General features: G+C 37.9%; 1 protein-coding gene across 1 annotated transcript in view; it reads right to left on the bottom strand.

Moving 5' to 3' along the window:
• BRWD1 (bromodomain and WD repeat domain containing 1) overlaps positions 1-12,852 on the bottom strand; it is a 91,512-nt gene that overhangs the window by 27,353 nt on the left and 51,307 nt on the right. Inside the window, exons 28-36 of the mRNA XM_080658066.1 lie at positions 11,995-12,106; positions 11,277-11,338; positions 8,918-9,073; positions 8,571-8,691; positions 6,552-6,677; positions 4,788-4,860; positions 3,811-3,852; positions 2,077-2,223; positions 754-906 (exon numbers count right to left, since the gene is read on the bottom strand). Of these exons, the coding sequence (XP_080514192.1) occupies positions 754-906; positions 2,077-2,223; positions 3,811-3,852; positions 4,788-4,860; positions 6,552-6,677; positions 8,571-8,691; positions 8,918-9,073; positions 11,277-11,338; positions 11,995-12,106 (992 nt within the window). The remainder of the gene's footprint in view (positions 1-753; positions 907-2,076; positions 2,224-3,810; positions 3,853-4,787; positions 4,861-6,551; positions 6,678-8,570; positions 8,692-8,917; positions 9,074-11,276; positions 11,339-11,994; positions 12,107-12,852) is intronic.

Here is a 12,852-nt window from a genome sequence, read left to right as displayed (position 1 = left end):
ACTCCTGAGTCCGCAGGCTGATGCTCTATCCACTGAGCCAAACCAGTCAGGGCCATACTTGTATTCTTTTTTTTTTTCTTTTCTTTTTTTTTTTTTTTAAATATATTTTATTGATTTTTTACAGAGAGGAAGGGAGAGGGATAGAAACATTGATGAGAGAGAAACATCGATCAGCTGCCTCCTGCACACCCCCTGCTGGGGATGTGCCCGCAACCAAGGTACATGCCCTTGACCGGAATCGAACCCGGGACCCTTCAGTCCGCAGGCCGACGCTCTACCGCTGAGCCAAACCGGTTTCGGCCATACTTGTATTCTTAAGTAATCAGATCACTCATGTGTTTCTTCTTTGGATCCAAAATATTAGTTTACAATAGTCCCACCCCCACCTTCAGATTTTCATTTTCTTACTTTTAATATTCTTCCAGCTTTATCAATAAGTTTTCAACCCACTTTTCAAGATTCCCATCTGTATGAAAATACAGATTTTTATCCTTCTACACATCAAATTTAAGTTTGTTCATTTTTCACTGAGGCCCTCACTCGCACCAATCCTGTTCATAAAACTGCAGGAAAGACAGACATTATTGTGCTGAGGTAGCAAGAGCAGATACTTGGGCAGTGTCAGCAGCTCTATTCTCAACAGCAGTCTTGCTCTACTCACTTATCTTTAATGTTCCAACCTCTCCCAGCCAGCAGGAAATTATCATCTATACAGATAACGCTCTTCTCTTCTTATAAACCACTTTAAATTACCTTTGATCTTTTGTTTGGTGTATATGCTTTTGCATTGCTAAATATCAACCGGATGTCTTTGCAAAATTCCAAAGGGCTGTCATAATTTTCCGCTTCTAAAGTCTCCCTTACTGTTCCAAAATCCATTGGAGTATCTATAATATCTCGATAGTCCTAGGTTTTAAAAACAATAATTAGTTCAAAAATTTCATTCCTGCTTATAGAAATATAAGTGCATCAGATCTCTAAAATATTAAAAACTAGAGGCCTGGTGCACGAAATTCGTGCACTCAGGGGGACGTCCCTCAGCCTGGCCTGTGCCCTCTCACAGTCTGGGAGCCCTCGGGGGATGTCCAACTGATGGCTTAGGCCCACTCTCCATGGGGATCAGGCCTAAGCTGGCAGTCGGATATCCTTAGCACTGCCATGGAGGTGGGAGAGGCTCCTGCCACGGCCGCTGCGCTCGCCAGCCGTGGGCCCGGCTCAGGGCTTCAGGCAGAGGCGCACTCCTGCTGTGGGAGCGCACGACCTCCAGGATGCAGCTCCTGCGTTGAGCATCTGCCCCCCTGGTGGTCAGTGCACATGATAGCAACCAGTCGTTCCACTGTTTGATTTGCATATTACCCTTTTATTATATAGGATTATTATATACGATTATAGAAGAGAAAAAAAACAGAAGGAGCTTAGAAATCATTGATAACTTTTAAAAAAACATGACCCAGTCATAAAGATAAGGTAAGAAATAACCAAGATGTTATACCTGGTAGCAGGACATAGACTGTTTTGGTTTTTTTTTTTGTTTTTGTTTTTTTTTCAAATTGTAAGATAAAGTTACAAAGGTAGTAGAAGTAAGCCAGCTGGACTGTGCAGGCTCACAAAACAAGTTACAGATGCAGAAGGGCCCTTGGAGCTTAGGAGAGGGAAAGGCAAAGGTAATACACCTGGTGGGAGTGTAGGGGAGAAGAGGGGTCGGGAAAGGAAGAGCCAGACATGGACTGGTTTTTATTTCCTTCTTTACATTTTTGTAAATTCCAAGCTTTCTACAGTAAGTTTGTGCTTTATTATCTGACTTTTTTTTTTTTAAGGTCATTTTCCATTCCTTTATTACTAGAGTGAAAACACACTTTTTACACAATTTATAGTTTTCCTGGAGCTGGGACTACTTAGGTAATAGATACCATGTAGAATCCTCCCATTATTATGTAACTGTCTAAATGGTAAGAGAAAAAGTTAACATGAAGCTAGACATCTTACACTTTAGAAGTTTAATTTAAATACCTCTACATCGATCTCCTCTACACAAAATAAGAAAAGCCCCAAACATTCAAAAAAATGGCAACTTACTGGATATTCAACCAAATCAACAGGTTGTCTAAATGGTTCAGAATCTTCACATTGAAAAATTAAGTTCACTAGTTCCTTACACTGTTTCTTCCAGTTGCTTTCAACATAGCTGGTGGCTTTGCTGCTCCTTTTTTTCCAGTCATGGCCCTAAAAATACATTCACAATATTGAAAGTATTTTCAGTGTTGGAAAGGTGACACCATAATATCGTATTTGACTTTCTATCTACTTGGAAAAAATCCACTTTTCTGTAAAAATCAAATGTCACATATAGAAAAATGTTACTCTAGAAACATTTTTCAATCCAGCACTGATCTCCCACATCTAGAAAATGTTTTCACAGAATGTGAAATATCACATTGGATAATGTGGTAGGCAGAATCAGAATAATGACTCAAAGATGTCTGCATCCTAATCCAAGAACCCGGGACTATGTCCCTTTACATGGCAGCTGTGACTAAAGGCATGCTCTTGCAATGGGGAGCATGATTGTCCTGGATTATCTGGTTGTGCCCAATGTAATCGAAGGGTCCTTACAACTGGGAGGCAGAGGGTCAGAGTCAGACTGGAAGATGTTACACTGCTGACCTGAAGGTGGACGAAGGGGGCCCTGAGCCTCTAGAAGCAGGAAAATGTGAGGAAACGAATTCTACCCTGAAGTTCCCAGAAGGAACACAGCCATGCTGACACCCTGATTTTAGCCCAGTGAGACCATGTCAAACTTCTAATTTAGGGAATGTCACCTGACATTTTTGATGTTTAAGCCACTAGATTTGTATCTGCTAGAGCAGCCATAGCAAACAAATTCCAGACAGGTACTAAACGCTTGGGAGAATTATATGAAAATGACAAATCAGATGACAGAAATGCAAGTCTAATTTTTCGATGTTATCTGGGGCAAGATTATGAAAATTTTTATTAAAAGCTTAAGTTTAAGCAGCATTTGGATGAAATTTAAAATGTTAACATTTTTTAACATTCCCGGATTAATAACCTTGACTTTTAATTAACATATTACATTAAAACTTCAAGAGTTCTGCTGGTGACACTACAATTTAACTACCCAATATCCAAAACTTATTTCCATACATCCCCCAACTAATCCTCATTTTTTAAAAAAAGGTTGTTACCAAATGCTAGTTAATTTTTCCCTTCAAATGTCTCATCTTCTTCCCTTCCTTTCCATTCCAAGCAAACACGATCCTTGACTAGATTCCCATCCTTTACTCCCAGATTCTTGCAATAAACTTTTCACTTTCTTTACTACCTATCTTCATATCCCTCAAAATATATTTGTCTCTTTTGACTGTGCAGTTTATCCTCTACTTTAAATGAAAACCTTCGTTTTCAATTATCACCATCATTTGCTGCCAAAATAACAGCCAGACACAGCCATTTTGCTTATTCCAGCATTTACCCTCTACACCAGTAAGATGGGTGCTCTCAGCAGCCCACTAACATGCCACACTTTCCTCCTTTTTTCAGCTTGGACTGTAATATCCCCTACCTTTTGACTGCTTTAACTCCATCTCATTCTGAGAAAATAGTTCAAATTCCAAGTCTTCCACTAAACCTTTCCTAACCACCCAGCTTTCAGAGATTACTCCCCTTTCTCTTACAAAGTATTCCATCTCTATATCAATGTAACTTTTCAAAGACAACACCTAAGACCTTAGGTTGATTTTAAACAAAGAATAAGTAAACAATGAAGATCAATCAGGCAGATTAACTTACTCTTCTTCTTCCAGAAGATGTTTTAGGGAGATCACTATCATCCTAGAAATAAAAATCAGAGCACCTTAAGTGTTAACATTCTCATTAAAAATGCAGTAATTTTAATTTTAAAAGTATATGAAAGACAAGGTTATAACTTGTTAACAAAATCTCAAAAGACAGACTATACTGGATAATCTTTGTGGCACACAGATTCCAACAAACCAACTATTCTTAATACCCTAATACATTCCCTAAGAACATGCACTAATTCCAAAATATAGCTATAAAAAGCAGCTTTAAATTTGTGTTTTATTTCTATGCAGAAACCCCAGAAACAGAGTCTCCTACAATTCCTGCACATTTGAACTGTCCACATTTTCTTATTCCCTAAATCTATACCCATTTTTATTCCAATATAAATTAGCATGCAAATCAGTGAACTAAAGTTTGTGTAGAAATTAAGCTATGTTGGTGGGGTTTTTTACGCCATATTGCTTTTAAAGACTATCTTCCCTGCAACCAAATCCAACAGCCTGATTCTCAAATAGGGCAGCATCACTCTACTTGCCTCACTGACACTTCAAGACCATCCCAAGGGAAGGACTCCAGGGTACTTGAGCATGGTAAAGCTCGTGAATTCTAAACTACAATTAAGTCCATGCTCAGATACTGGTTTTACAAAAAAAAAAAAATTTCCAAGGTACTTCTTTAATGTATTTTTCTCTAGCAAAAATTTGGAAAGAGAACATATCCCACGCCTAAGTTGTTCACTTAGACGTATTTTGTTTGGTATATTGATAATCAATTATTGGCTAAAACAAATTATGTCACTATCTAGATAATTAAAAAATGTTTTTATCAAGTGCCCTATTTTCAGAGTAAACTGGAATATAGCAATAATTGGTAAAATTAATCAACATTTTGTACTTCATTCATTCTTTCAAGTTACCATTTGGAATTAACAAAAATCACTGTAAAATTGACAAACTTCATACCAAAGCCTTGGCATTTTGCTCATCATTTTCAGAAGTGTTAGAAAGTTCTGAGATATCTGTACAGTCTTGATTCCTAAAAAACAATTTTTCATTTTTTTAACAGTACGCAGATGTTGTTATTGTTGCCAAAGATTCAAACTATAGGTTAGATATAAACAGTTGCTCAACTAAGCATACCTAATTTCAAGCAGAGAAATATAAGGTTTTCACTCTACCCTCTGTGGAAACAACTATCTTAAAATATGAAAAGGGGTTTTTTTTCAGTGAAGTATATACGAAAATTAAGCTGGTAATCCAGAAATAACATATATCTATGGCCTCAGTTAATGAATACACAGAGAAGTTTTTCTAAGTATCATCACCAGTAATAATCATAGGATGAGTACCAGGAAAATGGTTGATTTGAGATAAAAGAGAATAGAAGAAAAAAAGGAAGTAGAACTTAAAGCAAATTATATCTTAACCTCACTGTAAACACAGAACAAATCCTAAAGCAGTGATATCCAGGCATAAAGGAGAAGAAAATGGTATGTGATCTTCCTGAAGAAAGAAAGAAGTATGTTCTAAGAAAGAGGTAATAAGTCCAAGTCCTCCAGACACAGGACAGATTTAACCCAGAAAAGTGACACAGACACTGCAACTTGTTGATACATATTGAGAATGATGGCATAACTTATAAATTATCTTCTCTAACACAGTATTCTACAGATTTTTTATAGCTATGGGGAAAAGGCATATAAGGTCATATAGCAAAACTCACTAATTTTAAAGGCTGAATAATTTGTCCAAAGTCACACAGAATATTCACTAGAAGATATTAAGCTAGACCTTGGATCTTGATTTCCAGGTCAGTTTTCATTGCACTATTCCAATTCTGATTTCCCAATGCAGGAAATTATGTGGAATATCCATGCATGTACAAACACTCTCACAGGACACAGATTTAACCCAAAGATTAAAACTCAATCTAATCATGAGGAAATATACAAACCCAAATTAAGTACCAGTAACAAAGTAATTGTCGAACACTTATAAAAAATGATGAGGTCATGAAAGAAAGGAAAGACTTGGGAACAGGTTAAAGAAAATGAAGAAATTGAAAACAGTGAGCATGATGGGGATTCTGGATAGGATCCTGATACAGAAAAAGGACATTGATATAAAAACTAAAAACCCAATTAATGCCCTAGCCGGTTTGGCTGAGTGGATAAAGCATCAGCCTGTGGACTGAAGGGCCCCAGGTTCCTGTCAAGGACACATGCCTGGGTTTCGGGCTCAATCCCCAGTAGGGGGCCTCCAGGAGGCAGCCAATCAATGATTCTCTCTCATCATTGATGTTTCTATCTCTCTCTCTCCCTTTCCTTTCCTCTCTGAAATCAGTAAAAATATATTTTAAAAAAAACAAAAACCAATTAAGTGTTACAGCTACAGTCAATAGCATTATACCAAGACTAGTTCCTTGGCATTTCATCGGACACTATAGATACGCAAAAAAATGTTACCCAAATGGAAAGGGATACATATATGTGGCAAATGTCTATGGTTTAAATTATTTCAAAATGTTAAAAAGTAGAAAGATTTGGATTAATTTCTCATTCCTATACAGAAATTACAATCACAGTAAGTATGTAAAGAAGTGTCATTTAAAGTAACACATTAAAAGGGTATCAAATTCAGAGAGCAAAAATTAAGCACTGGATCACTGCAAGAACACAATATGCAAAGTCACTCACTTTTCCACATCTATAAGATGAAGTCACTTACTTGATAAATTTTAGAAGTTGGTCAGTTATCTTCTTAGCTGATCTTGCAATTACACTCTCAGGTTCATTAAATGTTCTGGCATTGTGTTCTATATATCTGACTTCCCAAACCAATGCAGATAGCCTCCTTCAAAATAAAAAGGCAATTTATGGTTTAGGAAATAAAAAGACAGAAACCAAGTAAAAACATCCAGCATGTTAAGCCAGCATGATATATTAATTAAAACAAAGGTGCAACTCGATCTCAGGTGGGGGGCATGCGGGAGGCAGCCGATCCGATGATTCTCTCTCATCATTGATGTTTCTCTCTCTATCCCCCTCTCCCTTCCTCTCGGAAATCAATAAAATTTTTTTTTAAATGCAAAGTAACAATGAATAACCTTCTCATGCTGTCACCTTGATCATAGTCATAAGCAATTATACTGAAGATGAACTGCAGAGATACATTTAAGGACCAAAAATCTTAACAGATCAATTAATCACATCCAGAAAACCAACAGAGCAATCCTCCCTTTTCACAATGCCTCTGGGGACATCTGAAGCTGTTGAGACTCAATGAAGAAAATGTGCTCAACACCATCAATCCTAAGAGTCAATCTCACTGTAAAGTAACGAAGTGCATTCTGATCAAATGCACATTTCCATGTTTGACTACAGAGCTAAATTATACCAACAATGTGAACTCAAGACATCAGTTTTTGTTTTTAAATGTTTTTATTGATTTTGAGAGGAAGGGAGAGGGCAAGATAGTAACATGAATGATGAGAGAGGATCCTTGATCGGTTGCTTCCTGCACGCCCCCTAATGTGGATCGAACCTGCAACCCTGACCTGGAATTGAACCAGTGACCTCTTGGTGCATAGGTTGATGCTCTGAGCCACCACTGAGCCACACTGGCCAGGCTTATAAAATTTTTCAAAATAGTTGAATTATAAAAAATAAAATACCGCCGAAACTGGTTTGGCTCAGTGGATAGAGCGTCAGCCTGCGAACCTGGGAAAGGTCCCAGGTTCGATTCCGGTCAGGGGCACGTACTTTGGTTGCGGGCACATCCCCAGTGGGAGGTGTGCAGGAGGCAGCTGATCGATGTTTCTAACTCTCTATCCCTCTCCCTTCCTCTCTGTAGAATATCAATAAAATATTTAAAAAATAAAATAAAATAAAATACCATCAATTGTTTTTTTTAAAAAAATATATTTTATTGATTTTTTACAGAGAGGAAGGAAGAGGAACAGATAGTCAGAAACATCGATGAGAGAGAAACATCGATCAGCTGCCTCTTGCACACCTCCCACTGGGGATGTGCCCGCAACCAAGTTACATGCCCTTGACCGGAATCGAACCTGGGACCTCTCAGTCCACAGGCTGACGCTCTATCCACTGAGCCAAACCGGATTTGGCACCATCGATTGCTTTTAAAAAAATCATTGAGAATAGGAAATTTTATAGTTATCAGTGCTCTAGAAACCAGAGATAAAATGTATATGGCTTTAGGATATTAATCTTTCAAAGGCCAAAGTCCACTTATTATCTAAATTAAATTTTATTTTTGAATAGAATAATATATAGGAATGTTAAACATACAAATAAAAAATTTAACTTCTCCTGGCCGGGTAGCCCAGTTGGTTAGTGTTGTAGATACGCAGTCAGGGCAATCAGGGCACATGCAGGAAGCAATCAATGAATGCATAAATAAGCAGAATGCAAACTGATGTTTCTCTCTCTCTCTCTCAAAAAAAAAAAAAAAAGACCACATAACATAATTTGTAAGAAAAACAAACTACTGAAGGAATGAAATCTGGTAACTTTTCTTATCCAGGTTCTAATCATACCTACCCACAGGCACCTAACATAACGTCTTACAGGACCAAGAAATTATGATAATAAAAGAAAATGAAATAAAAAATGTTAGTCAGTCCCCATTCCACCACTGTCACCATCAACTACCATTACCTCATTTACTCTAGTTGGTACAGCCAAGTATCTTTTCAAACTATTTTTAAAATAGGTTTCTACTAACCTGTAAAAGCGATTAACAAGTCTCATTCGAATTGTGTAAAGATCAGTTGGGTAAGCCACTACAGTACAGTACTTCGGATACGTACACAGATCAACTGGACCTGCAAAAGCTGCAGCTATATCTGTCAGGGCAGACAGAGAGTTTTTATTAATAAATTCATAACCCTAAGTAATATTTCTCCACAAATAATTCATAAAATACACTAAAGCTCCATTTAATACTGCAAGCTTAACCATAAGGTAGTAAGTAGGGATTATAGTAATAAACACAACCACAATTATGATACATTTTTAAATACTTGTGTGGAAAAGCTTGAACATGAAACTTTTCATACTAAAAAAACTCACCAAGATTCAAAAGTTGATCTATGCCACTAATAATTCGTTCACATTCTTCATCCCTCGATTTCTGACCCCATTCACCATCTTGTGGTTTGTAGAGCAATTTCTCTAGCTCATCTGAAGTAACAGAAATACTAGCTCCTAATTCTTCAGGTGGATCAACTATGGATTCCATTAAAAAAGAACACAAAGAATAAAACAAAAAAACAAATATACACTATATTTAAATTCAATTCAGAGGTCTATAAACAAGACACTAATTACAAAGGACAAAGTAGTTACTTAACAGAAGAGAAAACTGGCAGATACCACCTCAATCAAATGATTAGTTAACAGGATAAATTGGTATCATGTGCCTCCCAATATCATGCATGAAAAATACATTTCTCTGACATTCTTGCCCCGAATGCAAACCCTGGATTTAATCGTGAAAAAAAAAAAGCAGACAAACCCCAACTGAGGGAAATTCTACAAAATAATTGGCCAGTACTCTTCAAAAGTGTCTTGGTCATGAAAGAATGAAAAGACACAGGGACCCCAGACTAAAAGAGATTAAGATGGCATGGCAATTAAATCCAATATATGAAAGGACATTAGGACAATAATCTAAATTTGAAGGCCTATGGATTAGAATTGTATCAATGATAATTTCCTGATTGATAGCTGCACTATAAATTATTTAAGATGTTAACATTTGAGAAAACTGGGTATTCTACTCATAAATTCAATGTACTATTCTTGTAACATTCTGTAAGTCTCAAATTATTCCAAAACAAAATATTTTGAAAGTGCAATAAAGCCCAGCCAGCATAGCTCGTGGTTAAGCATCAACCTATGAACCAGGAAGTCACAGTTCGATTCCCGGTCAGGGCACGTGTGTAGGAGGCAGCCGATCAATGATTTTCTCACTGGTGTTTCTATCTCTCTCTCCCTCTCCCTTCCTCTCTGAAATTTAATTAAAATTTAATTTAATTAAAATTTTAATTTAATTTAATATAAAGCCCAGCCAATTTGGCTCAGTGGCTGAGTGTCGGCCCATGAATCAAGAGGTCACGGTTCAATTCCCGATCAGGGCACATGCCTGGGTTGCGGGCTCAATAAATCAATAAAAAATATTGGGGGGCGGGGAGCACTGGTTGGAGTCTGGGTTAGAATGACTTGGGTTAGAATCCCAACTCCTACCCTTTCTAGATGTGCGTATGACTTAAACAAATTACTGCAAACTCTCTGAACCTTATTTCTTTCATCTGTAACAGAGCATCAACCTCAGAGCAGGATTAGATGAAATGACACGCACAAAGTTCTTTGAAACAGAGTAAGACCTCAAAAAATGCTGGTTTTTCCTTATCTATTACATGCCTTCTACATTGAAAAATGACTTTTCCTATTATTTGTAAGATACTAAGTGCAAATTAAAATCTAACAAAGGTAGATCACTGGTGACTTTCAAGAGTATAGTTATTAGAAACACATTTTTTGAAAAAAATTTCTCATTTCCATAAAAATCCTATTTCCAAAGTAAACCACGACAATGGTTGATGGAGCCCTATCAGAGTAAACACCAAGAAAAGGGGTTGGCCCCTAAGGCAGACACAGAAAAACTTGAAGAGCAAGATTTCATGTGTCAAAAAAAAGGTGGGGGTGAAAGAGGACAAAGTGTTGGTTTGTTTTCACACTGAATAAACACTAACATAAAAGAAAGCTTGACAGTGAAGAAACGGGAGGCCAGAGACACAGAGCAGCCCTTCAAAAGTCTGCAAGAAGAAAAGAACCGGGTAGACAGAATGTCCAAGAAAGCCAAGTAAAGCTGTTCTAAGGCACAGGAGATAAACTCAAACTCCAGGAGAAAGGACAGCGGAAACAACGAGAGCTGGCGGGGAATGCCCTAAGGGTCAGTGTCAGGTCCCACAGTAGTAGCAGCAGTGGCAGCAAGCACTGAGGGAGAGAGAGGCTGGCTCCACAGCAGGCACTTCACTCTCTCTAAGGAAAGGAAGAGGCCATCAGTCAGACAGACAAGCTGAGGTGAAGCAGAAGACAGAAGTCAGAGCTTCCCTTTGAAGGAAGACAGGATAACAGGAGAATGAGGACAAGGAAGCGGGGCCCACAGGAAGAGTTCGGCAGACCTTTAAGCGTACATGAGAACGGCAGTGGGCCCCTAAGACACAGCCAGCGTCAAGCTGGAAACACAGGATCAGAAATGATGAAGCAGATACACATAATTCTGTTGACTTCTTTTAGCAAAGTGCACAGTTACCATAATAATTTGAAAACATGTCTTGAATATAATTCACTCTATGTGCATTAGTGAGAGAACAAAATTAAAAATATAAAGATAAAATACTTTCATTATTTAACCATTACATACCATTATCAGGAATTGGTTCCATATCCCATGGGCTAAGCTTTTCAATTTCAGTATTGTCCCACCTGTTAATACCAAAAGAAAAGTCTGGTTAACCATTCCTAAATTCAACTTATGGCTAATAAGTGGTATCCACTACAAGAGTGAACAGGAAGATAGAAAATGTAAAAATTAACTGCATCATAGCAGTAAAAGTTTAAATACTAACAGTAAAAAATGTGTAGAAGGATACATGATAAGAAATAAGTGTAAAAGTGTATGGCGGGTTCAAGGTAAAAACCAGAAATCTTGTGTGGCCTGTGCCAGTTTAGTGAAGAAAAACTCAAACACAGTGTGAAGGTCTTGAATGTGACGCTCCAGAATGTGGACTTTATTCTGCAGCCCATGGAAAGGCAGAAAAGATATTTTTTAACAAAGGAAATGACGTAATATGTGTTCCTGGACTATGATCCTGCAATGTCAGGATCAAGGTGGAGAAAATATTAGGAAGCTACAGGAAAAGTCCCAGGAAAGCAAGCAAAGACTGCAATCCCAGGGTTACTAGCGAACAGGAAATGACAGGGGCATGCTAAAGAGACATTGTAGAGATGAGACTGATAGGACTTAATGACAGATTAAAACTGTGGGGGTTTTTTAACCTGAAATGTATTACTTGTTCATACAACAACCTACCACAGTGAACAAATGTTTATAGAGGATTCATTTTCATCTGCATACAGACCTAACAATGTAACACTGGAAATGACTATCAGGGTACTGTGGCTGATAGGGCTCTTGACTTAGCACTGTTCCAAACCACCAGGCATCGTCAATGATAGAACGGAACCTGTCACCTAGAAGAGATATGACCCAGTCTGAGACACCAGTTTGCAATACTAACATTTTTTATTTATGAAATGTTACATGATAAAGATTTCAGTAAAGATAATGTAATCAAAGCATTTTTTATGTTAGAATTAGCCATCCATCCCCACTTTCCAGCAATCTTCAGTGATAAAATAGATGTAAAAAAGATTACACTCAGCAAGTTACTGAAGGTATGTAACCAACATAATAGGCTAAAGTGGTTTATGACTAGGTTCCATTGTTTAGTTAATACCAACACTCATTCCAAAATAAGTTGTTACATTCACAACATGAAACGAAGAACAAAGCTTAACAAAATTAAAAAATCTTTTACAACAATGTATACTATCAATAAACACTTGTGTAGTAAGTATCCTATCCTATATAATAATCCTATATAACAAAAGGGTAATATGCAAAACGGTGGAATGACTGGTCATTATGATGAGCACTGACCACCAAGGGGCAGACGACGCTCAACGCAGGAGCTGCCCCCTGGTGGTCAGTGCACTCCCACAGGGGGAGCACCGCTCAGCCAGAAGCTGGGCTGATGGCTGGAAAGCACAGTGCAGCAGCACTGGCGGGAGCCTCTCCTGCCTTGGCAGCAGCGCTAAGGATATCCGACTGCCTAAGGATATCTGACTCCATCAAAGGATATCTGACTCCATCAGTTGGACATTCCCCAAGGGCTCCCAGACTGCGAAAGGATGCAGGCCTGGCTGAGGGACCCCCT

Source organism: Plecotus auritus (assembly GCF_963455305.1).
Source record: "Plecotus auritus genome assembly, chromosome: 2".
In the NCBI taxonomy this organism is placed as follows: Eukaryota; Metazoa; Chordata; class Mammalia; order Chiroptera; family Vespertilionidae; genus Plecotus; species Plecotus auritus.
This window is presented reverse-complemented; position numbering and strand designations above follow the sequence as displayed.